The following is a 14,394-nucleotide window of genomic DNA, read 5'->3' on the forward strand; positions in this document are numbered from 1 at the left end:
CATAGGTTTGGGTGGCAGCATGGCTTAGCTTCCCATGGGGTGTGGCTCCGGGGAAGGTTATAGCCTGAGGAAGCTGGTAGGCAGTGGTTGAGGGCAGCCCTGGTAATGGAATCACTCCCATGCAGCGAGTACTAGGAGCTGGAACGCCTCAGTTCATGTTGCTGGTGCTGGCTCACAGTTCTGGGAACAGGCCCAGCAACTAAGGTAGATAACAGCCTTAAGATATAAAAATAGACCATGCTTCTGTTCAGTTGCTTCTACAATACGATGCTGTTCTTACGTATCAGTTGCACACAAATATTTGTTAAACAAATAAAGTTCATCTTATACTACGCAAGTAAGATACATGAATTCATGCTCATTTATATAATCTAGGAAGGTCCTATTTTATGTTCCTAAACCTATTTTCATAAACCTATTTCATAGTGCATTTTAGCCAGAACACTGTACCTTTTTACCTGTAGTTTATATAATAAGACACAGTATTGGAACCATAAGATATAAGGAAGATTTAATTTCTTTCTTTCTTTTTTTTTTTAAATGTTTATTTTTTTGAGAGAGAGAGTGCTCAAGCAGGGGAAGGGTAGCGAGAGGAGAACAGAGGATCCAAAGCGGGCTCTGCACTGACAGCAGCGAGCCTGATGTGGGGCTCGAACTCACAAACCACGAGATCATGACCTAAGCCAAAGTCAGGTGTTAAACCTACTGAGCTACCCAGCTGCCCCTAATTTCTTTTTTTTTTTTTTAATGTTTATTTGTTTATTTTGGAGAGAGAAGGAGAGAGCGAGCCAGGGAGGGGCAGAAAGAGAGGGGGAGACAGAATCCCAAGCAGGTTCCTTGCTGTCAGCACAGAGTGTGATGTGGGGTTCGAACCCACGAACCGTGTGATCATGACCTGAGCCAAAACCAAGAGTTGGATGCTTACCCCCACAGAGCCACCCAGGTGCCCCCATCTTTTTTTTAAAGATAAAATGTCAGATAATAGCAAAGGAGGCATGTTGGATGTGATTAAATTCTATTTGATCTACTTAATTCATTACTTCTACAAGGCATCTTCGTTGCTTTTTTTGGGTATGGCAAATGGTTTTTAAGTTGTGTTATGCTTTTAATTAAATCTTTTCTACACTCAAACTCCCTATTTTATGTAGGTGGAGACATAGTCCCATTCCACCAAATGTCAGGTGGCATTGTGCACAGAGCACTTGAAACTTCACAGAGCTGTAAAGAATATTGCTAATGTAGACAGAAAAGAAGCTGGAGTACTTATCTTAGTCTGCGGCAAACAGGGTTATAAGGAAGGGGATCTTTATGTTTCTCTTTTTAATCCACAAAATTAGATGAGTGCAAGCTGACAAAATCAGAGTGCTTTTAAGAGGCTCAGTACACCACACATCTCAGTAAATAGTTGTACAAATAAGATACTCAGAAGAACACAGAGTGACAGTGACCTAGCTGTGACTTGCTCTCTGTTCCTTTTCCTGCTCTTCCTCTGAGTCCTGAGGAGAGAAATGCTCATGCATCACTCCTATCTGGGCAGCACCGGACGGTGGGCAGATCAGATTCCCGAGGGTTCTCCTCTGAAGAAGGAAAGATTTGAAAATTTCCCTTTCACTCAGTCCAGGCCAACTTTAGCCAATGTAAAGGCCAACGTCACAAATAACTTAATGCTAGAGAGAGATAATGTGCTTCTTTTAAGAAGTAGCTTGTTTTCTTTTCTTCCTTATCCTTAGCTAATGAATCTCTCCTGTTTAGACATATTCGACTAATGTCTTCTTGGCTGTGTTTTCTAGTAACTTGAAAAATCCACTGGTTCCTCTCTTGTGGTTTAGGTCTTTGAGAATTTCTGGGGAGCAGGGGGTAATCGGAGCTTTTACAAAAAGCCTGTGATGCAGCTGCAGAGCACCTGACTGCAAACCACAGTGAGGCTGTGAAGCCAGCTTCCACCCACACCTGAGCTCTAGGGAAGCTACGTTTAGCTTCTGAAATCGTTTAGCTTCTGAAATCGCGAAAGGAGGCCAGGGGGAGGAGGCACTAAGCCTTCTTGGGCTTTCATGGCCACCTGGGAGTGCTCTGGCGCCTTTGTTACCCTTGTGGGTATAGGCAAGGTTTGGTCTGAATGGGAGGAGGCAGTTTAGATAAACACCAAGAGCCTGGGGAGATCCCTGCTGTGTATATAGATAAGTCTCAGAAAGTCTTAAATTGTGAACTGTGCATCAAAGAATCACTTCATTAAAAAAAAACTTTTTTTAATGTTTGTTTTTGAGAGAGACAGAAAGAGCGTGGGATCACAATTCTAGGCTCAGTCACTCCTAGGGTTTTGGCAAAACATCCTGACCTCTTGTCAATTCTTTTGAATGTCATTCTTGTCCAATCAGCCAAGCCTTCACTGGTCTCAGCTCTCCCTTGCTGAATGGCTGGCAGTCAAAACTATTGCAGGGGCAGATTTTGAGAGTAGAAACAGAAAGGAAGAACTTTCCTTAACCTTAACCTTTATGCTTCCACTTTTGTGCAATTTTATTATATGTTTATTTTATTATTTTTTTTATCTTATTTATTTATTTTTGTGTTTCTTTAATAGAAAAAAAGCATCTGCCTGGTAGATGAATAAAGAGGTTCTTCCTCTGGAGTTGTCTCTCTCAAATAGAGAGCGTAGTAGGGATGTAATTGATTTGTTTCAGATAACCCCTGCTGAAGACAGGGATTCTTTAAGACTGAGGAACATAATTAACCTTTTTATGTTCTCAAGGTGAATCTATTGAACTCTTCTCAGGAGCTGGTAAGAGGGAGCGTGGGGAAGCCAAAAAAGAAAAAAAGGAAGGAGACTTTATTTTAATCCTACTGAATCTAAAGGAGTATAATTTCATTCCAGTATATCTCCTGTATCTTTCACCTAAGTGGCACTGGATGAAGCAACCTTAGTGTCCTTGCCTGCAGCTCAAGTTTGTACACACTGTTGCCAGGTGAGGTTATTTTGAGGGACAACGTGTATCACAATGCTCATAGAATGCTAGTGTCATTCAGGACTTCAACTTCAGTGGGTTTGGATCAACTCCCCCCACTCTGGGCTTGTGTGCATGTCTGCTTTGGACTTAAGAAAGACCTTGTAAGTCTTTCTGAGCATCTCTCCATTTCCCTGGTACCCTGAATAAAGTAGGTAACAAAGTAACAGACCAGAGACATGATACTGCTTATCTTAGGTACGTGTACGTCAGAGTCTTTAGTACATAATTATGACTTTCCGTCTACTTCTAGAGGAAATAGAGGTGTCTGTGCTATGACCTATTGTTCGACTTTGAGAGCTCCAAGGAAGGAGAGTGACTTTTGGCTGGACTCGGAGAGGGTTTCATGAAAGAAGTGGCATTTGAGATTAAATTTACAGGATCGGAACATTTGATGAGTTGCTGGGGGAAGGGCAGAGAGAATAGAGAACAAAGCACTGGGGAAGGCAACAGGCAGATGTGTTCGGAGAACAGTGACTGTATGGGCTGGACTCAGTGATATTTCTCAAGTTTGGCTGTGCGTTAGAATTATTGGGGGCGGGCTGTGGGGGGAGGATTTTCCTTCAAATATAGACATGCTAGGCTCCACCCCAGACCAAATACTTTGGAATGTTTCATAGATGGCCTCAGGCCTCAATGTTTTTGTAAAACTCCCAGGATTATCCTAGGATGCATGCTGAGTTGAGAAACCCTGAACTACGCATAGAATACAGGAAGTAGAGGCCTTGACGATGTGCCCCCAGAGTAGGTAGGTTAGGAACAATTTCTTTTTTTTTATGTTTTTTTTTTAAAGCCATATGGCTTATCACTTTCCTCGCCACAGGTGGTGCCATATGACATATTTTATATGTAAAAGTGTAAAATAAATCCTTAAAGTGTTGTTTGGAAGAAATAAAAGTATGTTCATAAAGATGCATCACATGTCAGGCACTGTGCTAGGTGGTTTGTTTGAGAATATTTTTGCAAAACCATTGAAATCATAAGGGGTGTCCTGGGATGTCAGAAGTCTATAGTTCTGAGAATTTACTGCTTTGATGAGGTCATGAGAAAACACACAGACACACATTTAAAAGGCTGTGGATTTTCAAGAATAAGAATATTTTTTAAGGCAGGGGTTACATGTGGGTTTTGAAGTCAGTGGTGAATTCACCACGCAGCTTTGCCACTTATCAGCTGTTGTAGACAAGTTATGCATCCTCCTGGAGCCTCATGTTCTCATCCTTTTCTTTCTTTTTATTTTTTAAATGTTTATTTATTTATTGAGAGAGAGAGAGACAGGGCGTAAGCAGAGGAGGGGCAGAGAGAGAGGGAGACACAGAATCTGAAGCAGGCTCCAGGCTCTGAGCTGTCAGCACAGAGCCCAACACGGGGCTCGAACCCACGAACCATGAGATCATGACCTGAGCTGAAGTTGGACACTTAACAGACGGAGCCACCCAGGCGCCCCGTCATGTTCTCATTCTTAAACCCACGGGTTTGCCCTGCAATTTGAGTGAAACACATCTGTAGCATATTTGGCGGGTGCCTCACCTAGCAGAAATAACATAATTTTTATAGAGTGTACACATTTGTTAAACTGATTAAGCTTCATTCCTGAGTTTACAAGCAAATTTTGTATTTCTATAGCAGGAGGCATGTGCAGTTAACAGATAGGCAGAAGCCAGCACTGCAGAGTCATCTATCCCTGCAGTGAGCTGGGCAAATTGTGACTATATCTGCCATAAATTCATCAGGTGCTTTAACTCAAGATCTATAATTGTGAAATTAAAAAAAGTCAGAATCCTTTCAGTACTTTGCAGAGACCTATCTTTAAACAAAAGCTGCAGACAAATACACATATACTTGCTTTCTTTGGCTATAGCACTCATAAATTTTCTTCTGACTCTTGAGTGTTCTGTGGCTACAAAAATATTACAGAACTTTTATTATACTTCTCAGGTCAAATTCAAGTTACTTTCAAGGCTTATCTTGAATTAGCTGACCTCAGAAATGTATAGTTTAACTATATTTTCAAATCAATGAAAATAGTGTCCCTTTTTATTGAATAAAATTAGAGAAAGTTTTCAGCTTGAACAAAGAGAAGGGTTTAGGAGGTAGATCTTTAAGGGCACCAGGAAGACGCTTGTATTATAATCTGTTTTGTTTTTTTTTTAAGTATGTTTACTCTGTTATCTGAGCCAGTTATTAATCAACTGATAAGATTGTGGCAGTAGCAGGGTATCTTTTTTCTTAACTAGAAATTTCTTTTTTTTTTTTAAGTTTATTTATTTATTCTGAGAGGGACAGAGTGTGAGTAGGGGAGCCAAAGAGAAAGAGGGGGAATCTCAAGCAGGTGTGCACTCGAGAACTGTGAGATCATGACCTGAGCTGAAATCAAGAGTCAGATGCTTAACCAGCTGAGCCACTCAAGTGTCCCACCAATTTCTCTTGGTTCAAAGTCACTAGACCTTTTGGGAAATAACATCTGAAGATTCAATTCATGTATGTGTACTGGTAGAATATGCTCTGTCATATTGGGCTACCAGGAAAACAGTTTATTATGATATATGGAATCTTGCTGAGACAAAATAGCCCTTATTCTCACAACTTGACTCATGAAGGACATGTGTTTTTATTTCATTGAAAGAATTAAGAATTCAGCTTGGTAAACTGAAGTTCAAATTGAGATCAAGTCCTAAAACTGGGGGTAAATGGAATCATGTAAGATGGCGCCATCTAGTGGACACAATTGTATAATCCTACTCCTTTCACTCATTGATCAGTAGGATAGTAGTACTGTATGGCATAGCAGCCACTTTAGGGCATAATGAAATTCAAAGGGACAAAAAACATTTTGGATGATTAAATGATCACCACAGATAGGAAAATAAAAAATAAATTAGAAAAATTATTTTATCTGTTATAAGGTAACCACTGAAGGAATGTCACATTTAGGACTTTTAAAATGCAGTAATCAATATTCACTACTTCTCAGAGTATTTCACAAATGTTTGTTCATTTGATTGTATTTGCATTGAATGGCAAGATAATTATCTGGATTTTAGATGGGAGAAAATAAGTTTCTAAGAATAGGTATGTTAATTATAAAATGAAAATGAAAAGACCTGAGTTTTTTGTTTGTTTGTTTGTTTATTTCTTTGAAGAGAGAGAGCATGATCAGAGGAGGGGCAGAGAGAGGGAGAGAGAATTCCAACCAGGCACAACACCATCAGTGCAGAGTCCAACATGGGGCTTGAACCCATGAACTGTGAGACCATGACCTGAGCCAAGGTCAAGAGTAGGACGCTTAACTGCCTGAGCCACCCAAGCACCCCGAGACCTGAATTCTTAATATTACTAGATTTTAATTAAGTACTTAGTTTCTATTCCACCTTGTTTTTATCTGTGTTTGACTTATTTTACAAATAAAGTAACTTTTTGGTGCCCCAGTTTCTTTTGTCTGCAAAAGGAAGGTATGTTAATAAAAGGGTTTACTGGATGGATGATTACGTGCCTAGCACATTGATAGATACTGGGAACACAGCGATGAATAAAACATAGTCCTGATTTCAGAGAACATACTCTTCAGAGGAAACACATAAATCATTTTAAGATGAGGCAGTAAGAACAGTAATATACTCCAGCACATAGAAGGATCAAGGAAAGGCATCCAGCTCAGCCCCAGAAGCAAGTGGAGTTATTATAGTCAAGGAAATCTACCTGGAGGAGTCCAAACCCATGAGTAAGGCTTAAAGGCTGAGTGAGAATTAATAGGGAAAGAAGGAGGAGGCCGAGAGGGCACTCCAAGCAGAGACTACAAGCAACTATGGATTTGTAAGATGTTATCATGGATGGGGTATCTGACACAGTTTTGCTATGTTTCTCAAGTAAATCATGAAGGATCCCATATGGAGTCATTAAACAGGAGATCAATGAAGTGGTTAATGTTGCCAAGTCACCTTCTAATCCATAAGTGTCGTGAATTGAACACTGATATCCAGAAATAAAATTCCCAAATCTGTTATGGTTCTACCCATATCTTAATCAACATCCACCTTTAACTTTGAAGTTGTGTTTCATGGCTGATGATAAAAAAGGGGGGAAAGATTATTGTTAATACAAAATCATTACATTTTTAATCCCTTTTTCTTTAATGTTTATTTATTTTTGAGAGAGGGATAGACAGAGTGTGAGCAGAGGAGGGGCAGAGAGAGAGGGAGACACAGAATCCGAAGCAGGCTCCAGGCCCTGAGCTGTGAGCACAGAGCCTGATGCAGAGCTAAACTTGAGATCATGACTTGAGCCAAAGTCGGATGCTTAACCGACTGAGCCATCCAGATACCCCCAAATCATTACATTTTTAAACTATTTGATTTGCAAGAAAATGAATGGCTCAGGGGCGCTTGGGTGGCTCAGTTGGTCAAGCATCCAACTGTTGATTTTGGCTCAGGTCATGATCTCACGGTTCGTGAGCTGTCAGCTCAGAGCCTGCTTGGGATTCTCTCTCCCTTTCTCTCTCTGCCCCTCCCCCACTCATGCTTCCACCCCCCCCCAACCCTCTCTCTCTCTCAAAATAAACTTTTTTTAAAAAAAGAAAATGAATGGTTTATTTTTATATTTATTTCAATCCTTACCTGTTTACTTCTGTGTCAAAAGAACCAGCTTCCCCATAAACTTTAAAGGGCCTATAAAGACTTGGTGAAGTCCTTAAATGAATACAACTTTTGTCTTCACAGATACAGGCTAGTTCCAAAGGTTTATTTTCCTGCACAAATTCATGATGTTGTACGTGCCACGAAGTATTTTCTGCAGCCAGAAGTCTTACACAAGTATTCGGTTGACCCGGGCAGAATTGGCATTTCTGGTGACAGTGCTGGTGGGAATTTGGCCGCTGCTCTGGGCCAACAGGTAACAGATTGCCGTGACAGGCTGGTGGTAAGAGGATTCTTGCTAACCTGCAGACCTACACACATATTCTTCGCTATGTATGGCAAAGGCTTAGCAGGTAGGCTGGTCAGTATGGGGCCAAGTTATTCAGATGACTGCGCTGGGAGAATTCTCGGATCTTTCTGAAGTAGCAAGAGGGGTAATTGAAAGAGATGTCACCTCTGAGTCCTTGGAAAGTCCCTGATTACAATTAATATGAAAGATGGGCTAACAGTTTATAGGGCTCTCTTGCTCCTCAGCAATATGCATGGAAATCAAGTATCTCCAGCTTCTTTTCCATATTGGACTTGCAAAATATTTTTGCTTAAATTCCAGTTGCTAAGATTGTTTCCTTAGAACTTTGAGTCAAACTGAAAAGCTAAAAAGTGTTTCCCAACATTTTTTTAAATCTAAAAGAAAAAAAATTAAAATGGGTCAGCCACTTCGAGTGTTATAATACCAGTTAACCTGAGCTTACCTGGTTAAATTCTCTGGTTAAAACTATCTAGCTCTAATAGCACCCAAAATTTTGGGCGGCTGTGTAAATTCAAAGATAAGTATATATTCTTCCTCTGATGGATTAAACAAGTTTAGAAGAGCATCTCTGTCTTCTCATCTCCAGATTTCTTTTGGTATTCTCAAATTGCAGTACATAGAGAACTTCGGTGGGCACTGATGGGTTTGGTATACATGTGTTCTGATGTGGTAAGAAGAAAGTCCTGGTGCAGTGGGGAGAGGATCATGGGCTTTAAAATTAGCAGTGGAATGGAATCCAGTCTCCCTGCTTTGGAAGCTACAGGGCTTCAGGCAAGCCCCTGAATATCTGTGACTCTCAGGAAAATGAGGATAATGCCATCTGATTGCAGGACTATTGCTGGGACTTAGTGAAATGATGTATATGCAATTCCTGGCACATATTAATAGTACTATTAACTGATCATTTCCTTTTGCTTTTACAGAGCAGTTATATCTTCCCTGGGGGATGGGGTTCTAAACTCTGACGTGAAACAAAATTGTACAGCTAAAGTGACCTTGAAGGTTGTTTAGTTGCCTATAAAACCCAGTGACCTAGTTAGCTGCCTTTTAGATGTTACATGCAAATGTGTACCATTTTGGACCCTAGGATTGGAAAATGAGGCAGTGTGTTCACATTTTGTGAAGGCATGGGGGGATGGAGATCTGATGAGGTAGAGGATGCGTTCACATTCCCATTTAACCTCAACTCTGGGGCACATGCTCATTAAGGAGAATGGAGGGCATGTTGCCAGCACTATTTAAATTCTCACTTATGCAGCATGAAGACTAAATGCTCATCAGAGGAGATATCCTGAGGTCCTGCTATAACACTTTGGAGTCCCATCATCTGTTCATTTAGCTTTTCCTACCCTTCTCCTCTGGAAGAGTTAGACTAGTTTGTTTCTCCCTAGAAAGCCATTGCCTTTTTTCACTTTGCACAGAATACTGAACTAAGAAAAGTTCTCATGTTATCCATCCATAGTACCCAGCAAGGTGTGCTAGTGCCGAAGGATAGATACAAGTGAAGTGTTCACGGGGGGTTAAAGACCTAAGAGATCACATGCATTTGCAGTGTTCACTAAAAACATGGGTTGCAAACATCATAACTTTCTTAGTAAACATCCAGCAGCTTGATGCATGTGTGGGGAGTGGTGCTGGTGGTGGGTGGTGGGGAAGTTTTTATTTTATAAACCGTGTTACTTAATACCATGTCTGGTAGAAATTTCCTAGTTAGAACCTTTTGACTGATTCCAGGTAATGCATTCAGCTACTTTAAAAGGTGTGGTTTCCATACAAAGAGCCATGCAGCAGGAAATAATGTGTCTGCTTCCTCTTCTCCAGTTTACTCAAGATGCCAACCTCAAAAACAAGCTCAAAGTGCAAGCTTTAATTTATCCAGTTCTTCAAGCTTTAGATTTCAACACACCCTCTTACCAGCAAAATGTGAACACCCCAATCCTGCCCCGCTACGTCATGGTGAAGTACTGGGTGGACTACTTCAAAGGCAACTATGACTTTGTCCAGGCGATGATTGTTAACAACCACACTTCGATGGACGTGGAAGAGGCAGTTGCCCTCAGGGCCCGTCTAAACTGGACGTCCCTCTTGCCTGCATCCATCACAAAGGACTACAAGCCTGTGGTGCAGACCACCGGCAACGCCAGGATTCTGAGGGAGATCCCTCAGCTGTTGGATGCTCGCTCGGCCCCGCTCATTGCAGACCAGGAAGTCCTACGGCACCTCCCGAAGACCTATATTCTGACGTGTGAGCATGATGTCCTAAGAGACGATGGGATCATGTATGCAAAGCGTCTGGAGAGCGCAGGTGTGGAGGTGACCCTGGATCACTTTGAGGATGGCTTCCATGGATGCATGATTTTCACCAGCTGGCCCACCAACTTCTCAGTGGGAATCCGGACTAGGAATAGTTACATCAAGTGGCTGGATCAAAACCTGTGAAAGAGGAAAATTTCCAGAATCTTGACCTCCTGCACCTGCTTTGGAAAGAGATGCACTTTTTAGTTGATTACTTTTCCCTTGTTACTTGTGAGTTATGGAATCTCCATTCCCTGCAGACTTTATGTTAATTTAATTTTTGAAAAATGTGTTTGACTAACGTAAGTACAAAATGTCTAAATCTGGTTCTCCAAGTGGACCAGTCTTTCTGTTCTTGTTTGTTTTTTGTGTTTTGTTTTGTTTTGTTTTTAGCCAAACTACCACCAATACTCACGGCTACAGAAAGCAGGACTAGGAGCTGAAATAGCTTTGCGTTCTGTCTTCGTCAAGGAATTCTTTCCAGAAGAAATTCTTCCAGCTGTGGGTGGCATATGTGGGCTCTTCTTTAGCTTGTAGAGTTTACTTTACATTCAGAGCAGTGTTACTTGTGTGCACATTAAGGTCAGTGCTAGATACCAAGCGCCCTGTGTGCTTTATGGATAGATGGTTTTGTTTCCTATGGGAATTTCAACAAAGGTGTTCTAGCAAGGACAAATTTCTCAAATAACTTTCTTCCTTTAGAGTGTTAATTTTATGGGATAGCTCTCTGTAAGTCCAGTTGGATGATGACGATACTTGAAGGTTACTTTCTACCACTATTATTAGAAAATATACGATTGCATGTAGTGGATATCTGTACATTGTAAAGTTTTTTGGTTATGCTGTCTCCATAGGGGAGATCTTTTGGGAGCAAATTCATTTAGATTTAGTATAAATTTGTCATTACAGAAACAAGTGAAAACAGACAAATGAACTAACTTATTTATTTTCATAATGAATACTTCTGACATAAATTACCAAGAGCAGTGTGTATATTTTTGGCATAGTCAGAAAAGAAGATACATTTAATATTGAAATTATGAAAAAATACCTTTAGAAGGTCTAGTTTATTCTTGAAAACTCAACTTTTTCACTTACATGGCTTTAAAATTGGGCTATTTTGGTGTATATATATAATACCATATACATATGGTATTATATATATATATTTGGTATATATATATAACCATATATATATATGAAATGTATTGTTTATTTTTTTAAGTTATTTAATGTTAATATATACAGCTCGACTTAAGATTTTTCAGAATAACATCTATGATGAATACTAAAAATAACGATATTTTTTAAGAAACTACCTTAGAATTATATCCACATGTAATTTTATGGAAAGAGGTAAAGTAGCTATTAATACTACTGTACATTAGGCTTAAATATTTTGATGTCTATATGCATATACAAATTACAGTAATTAGAAACTGTGACTACACTTAGTAAATTCATCTAAGTTGACAGTTGGAGAATTTAGGTAAGACACACACTGCTCAATTCTGCCCTCTGTGGTGAGAGGAACGCTAGCTCATATTCTCCAGGGTGATGCATACCTGGTTCCTTCACCCCTTTTCTGTCTCCTACCAGCCTGGTCTAGGAGTTACAATAGCCCAAGCTTGACTTTGTGTAAAGCCTTCACTGCCAGTGGGAACATCTTCGGCATAGCAAGGGACTCCAGTTGTGGTTTGAGTGCCTCTGCCCTCCTTCCTGCCACTTTTACCACTGCCCCCACCCTGCTCTTTGCAGGGACTGCCAAGGCCAGGTCATGATACAGCCAGTTCATCAGTGGAGAGGAAGAGGAACCTTTTCACTCATTTGAAAGTTGGGCATTTCCTACTTCTGGCAAAGAAATAAGTGAAAGTGTACACCCTTCTTTTTCTTTTTTTTTTTATTAAAAATGTTTTAAATGTTTACTTATTTTTGAGAGAGAGCACAAGCAGGGGAGGGGCAAAGTGAGAGGGACACACAGAATCTGAAGCAGGCTCCAGGCTTTGAGCTGTCAGCACAGAGCCCGATGCAGGGCTCGAACTTGCTAACCGGGAGATCGTGACCTGAGCTGAAGTCGGACGCTTAACTGATGAGCCACCCAGGCACCCCTTATTTTTCATTTATTGTACAAGCCAGTAGCATTGTTATGTACAAAACAGATGTAAATGCAACAGTGTGTGTATGTGTGTGTGCCTGTATGTGTATAAAAATAATCATGCAAATTAACATGCTAATGGACAGACACAAGTTATTTACTGTCTCTGAGCCTCTTTTCCCTTTCCTCTAAAGTCAGAGATTTGAATTACTTAATCTGCCAGGTGTCTTCCAACAGTCAATTCCAACCATTTGGTTGGACTGGCAAATTGTATTGGCTTCTTCTATGGTGTTTTGGGTTGTTTTGTTTTTTTGGGGGGGGGTTTTGGTAGGTCATTTTTCCATATATACACAGACACAAACATCATTAAAGATTTTTTTTCCTAAACAACAACAGGATTTTAGTTCTTCCTCTTTGACAGCTACTCTCATTTAATACTATTGTTTTCTTACATCATTTGAAGGGACCAATGTTTGGACCTTAGTTTGAGGTTATCTACCTCTAAGAAAGCAAAGAAAATATAATACATGCGCAGAGTTTCTTAAAATGGCATATTTTCACCCAGAATTATGAGCCAAATGCTGCCATAGTTACAGACAAAAATGATTCTAGACCTTTAAAGGGTTCTCTTGGATGAAAAGGGAGTAAAAGAAAAAGGGTCAACCACTGTTTCTAATGAAACACGTGAGTTTCATTAAAGCTTTTATGTGTGAATGATTTGCCTAATGACTTGCACTGGATCCCACCCCAGACCTTGCTTGAAGTTCTTTCTTGAAATTCTCCCTGGAATAACAGCTGGGAATCAGGATACAGAAAAACCAGTACATACAAGAGAGGCTAAACCAACCAAAAATCTGAGCGTTAAGAACTCCTTTAGGAAGACTACAGAGTTTTTGGTGAAGATATTTTAGTTTGGGGTGAGTTCGCTTTCTTTTAATTTTTGTTCTTAAATAAGCTTATGTTCTGCAGATTGATTTTTTTTTTATAGTGTGATGGCTTTGTTTTGTTTTTCTATTTTATGAAAAAGTTGATAGTCTTTTTGTAATGTTTGTGAAATATGAACATAAATATATGAAGAAAAAAATCTTGAAGTGCTACAAATATAGTGAAGTGTAAATCGATCTTAATGTTTTATCATTGATTTGTGAAGAATTTGAGACTATTGTATCATTCTCTTGGTGGCTATGATATTTTATGCATGACCTTTTAACTTTTGACTTTTTGCTTATTTCCTACTGCCAAGGGCAAGGCAGATTTTATGAAGGATTTTGGTAGCAAATCTATTTTATAAGACGAAAATCCAGTGTGGAGATAGGAAAGCCTGTATCTGTTTTGATTCAAGTTTGGAAATAAAATGGCTCCATCTGGGAATGTGCCTCTTTCACTTTTTGTCTCCCTTTCTGGTTCCCATCTCTGTCTCTGTATCTCAGATCCCTAGCCACAGCTCTGCTCAAATCTCCTGCCGGTCAGAATCCTCCAGCTGCCTTTCAATCACTGAGAGGTAGTTCAGTGGCCTCCTTGATGACAATCGATTCTTGTCTGGATACAGTATGTGCTGCTCATATCGGGGAAACCTGCCTTGGTCTGGCTAGAATATTCTTAAAAGTGAGGCAGACCCTGGGGCTATTTTGGGTCTTTCAATACACGTATTAGAAAGGGATGATTTTAGGGCAGATGAATTTGGATTGGAATTCAATCCACAGATGTATCAATATCACTGGAGATGTATCAGTATTACTAGAGGCAAGTTTTCAAATTAACCCTGACATTACAAGCATATCTAATAATTTCACACATGAGTTTATTTTGCTTAGTTTATATCAACATCGTAGGAATGTTCAAAACTTTTTTTCAAAGTGAATTGTTCCTATTCTAAACGGTCACATATGTGTATATAAATTATATTTTTCTATTCAGTTATTCAACTCAATCTTTCATTCTCAACAAAACCTCTGCTGGATGGCTATGTTTGGCTGGAGAGATCCACTAACAGTTCCAACAATTCTCCTTTGGAGCATGAAAGATGTACTTTATGTGTTTTAATATTGTTGTTTCTGTGATTTT

General features: G+C 39.8%; 1 protein-coding gene across 1 annotated transcript in view; it reads left to right on the top strand.

The window, feature by feature from the left end:
* The window catches only part of NCEH1 (neutral cholesterol ester hydrolase 1), a 60,390-nt gene extending 46,689 nt beyond the window's left edge, over positions 1–13,701 (top strand). Inside the window, exons 4-5 of the mRNA XM_043594891.1 lie at positions 7,715–7,886; positions 9,762–13,701. Coding sequence (XP_043450826.1) covers positions 7,715–7,886; positions 9,762–10,379 — 790 coding nt within the window. The 3' untranslated portion in view covers positions 10,380–13,701. The remainder of the gene's footprint in view (positions 1–7,714; positions 7,887–9,761) is intronic.
* The last annotated feature ends 693 nt before the right edge of the window (positions 13,702–14,394 follow it).

Source organism: Prionailurus bengalensis, chromosome C2 (assembly GCF_016509475.1).
Source record: "Prionailurus bengalensis isolate Pbe53 chromosome C2, Fcat_Pben_1.1_paternal_pri, whole genome shotgun sequence".
In the NCBI taxonomy this organism is placed as follows: domain Eukaryota; kingdom Metazoa; phylum Chordata; class Mammalia; order Carnivora; family Felidae; genus Prionailurus; species Prionailurus bengalensis.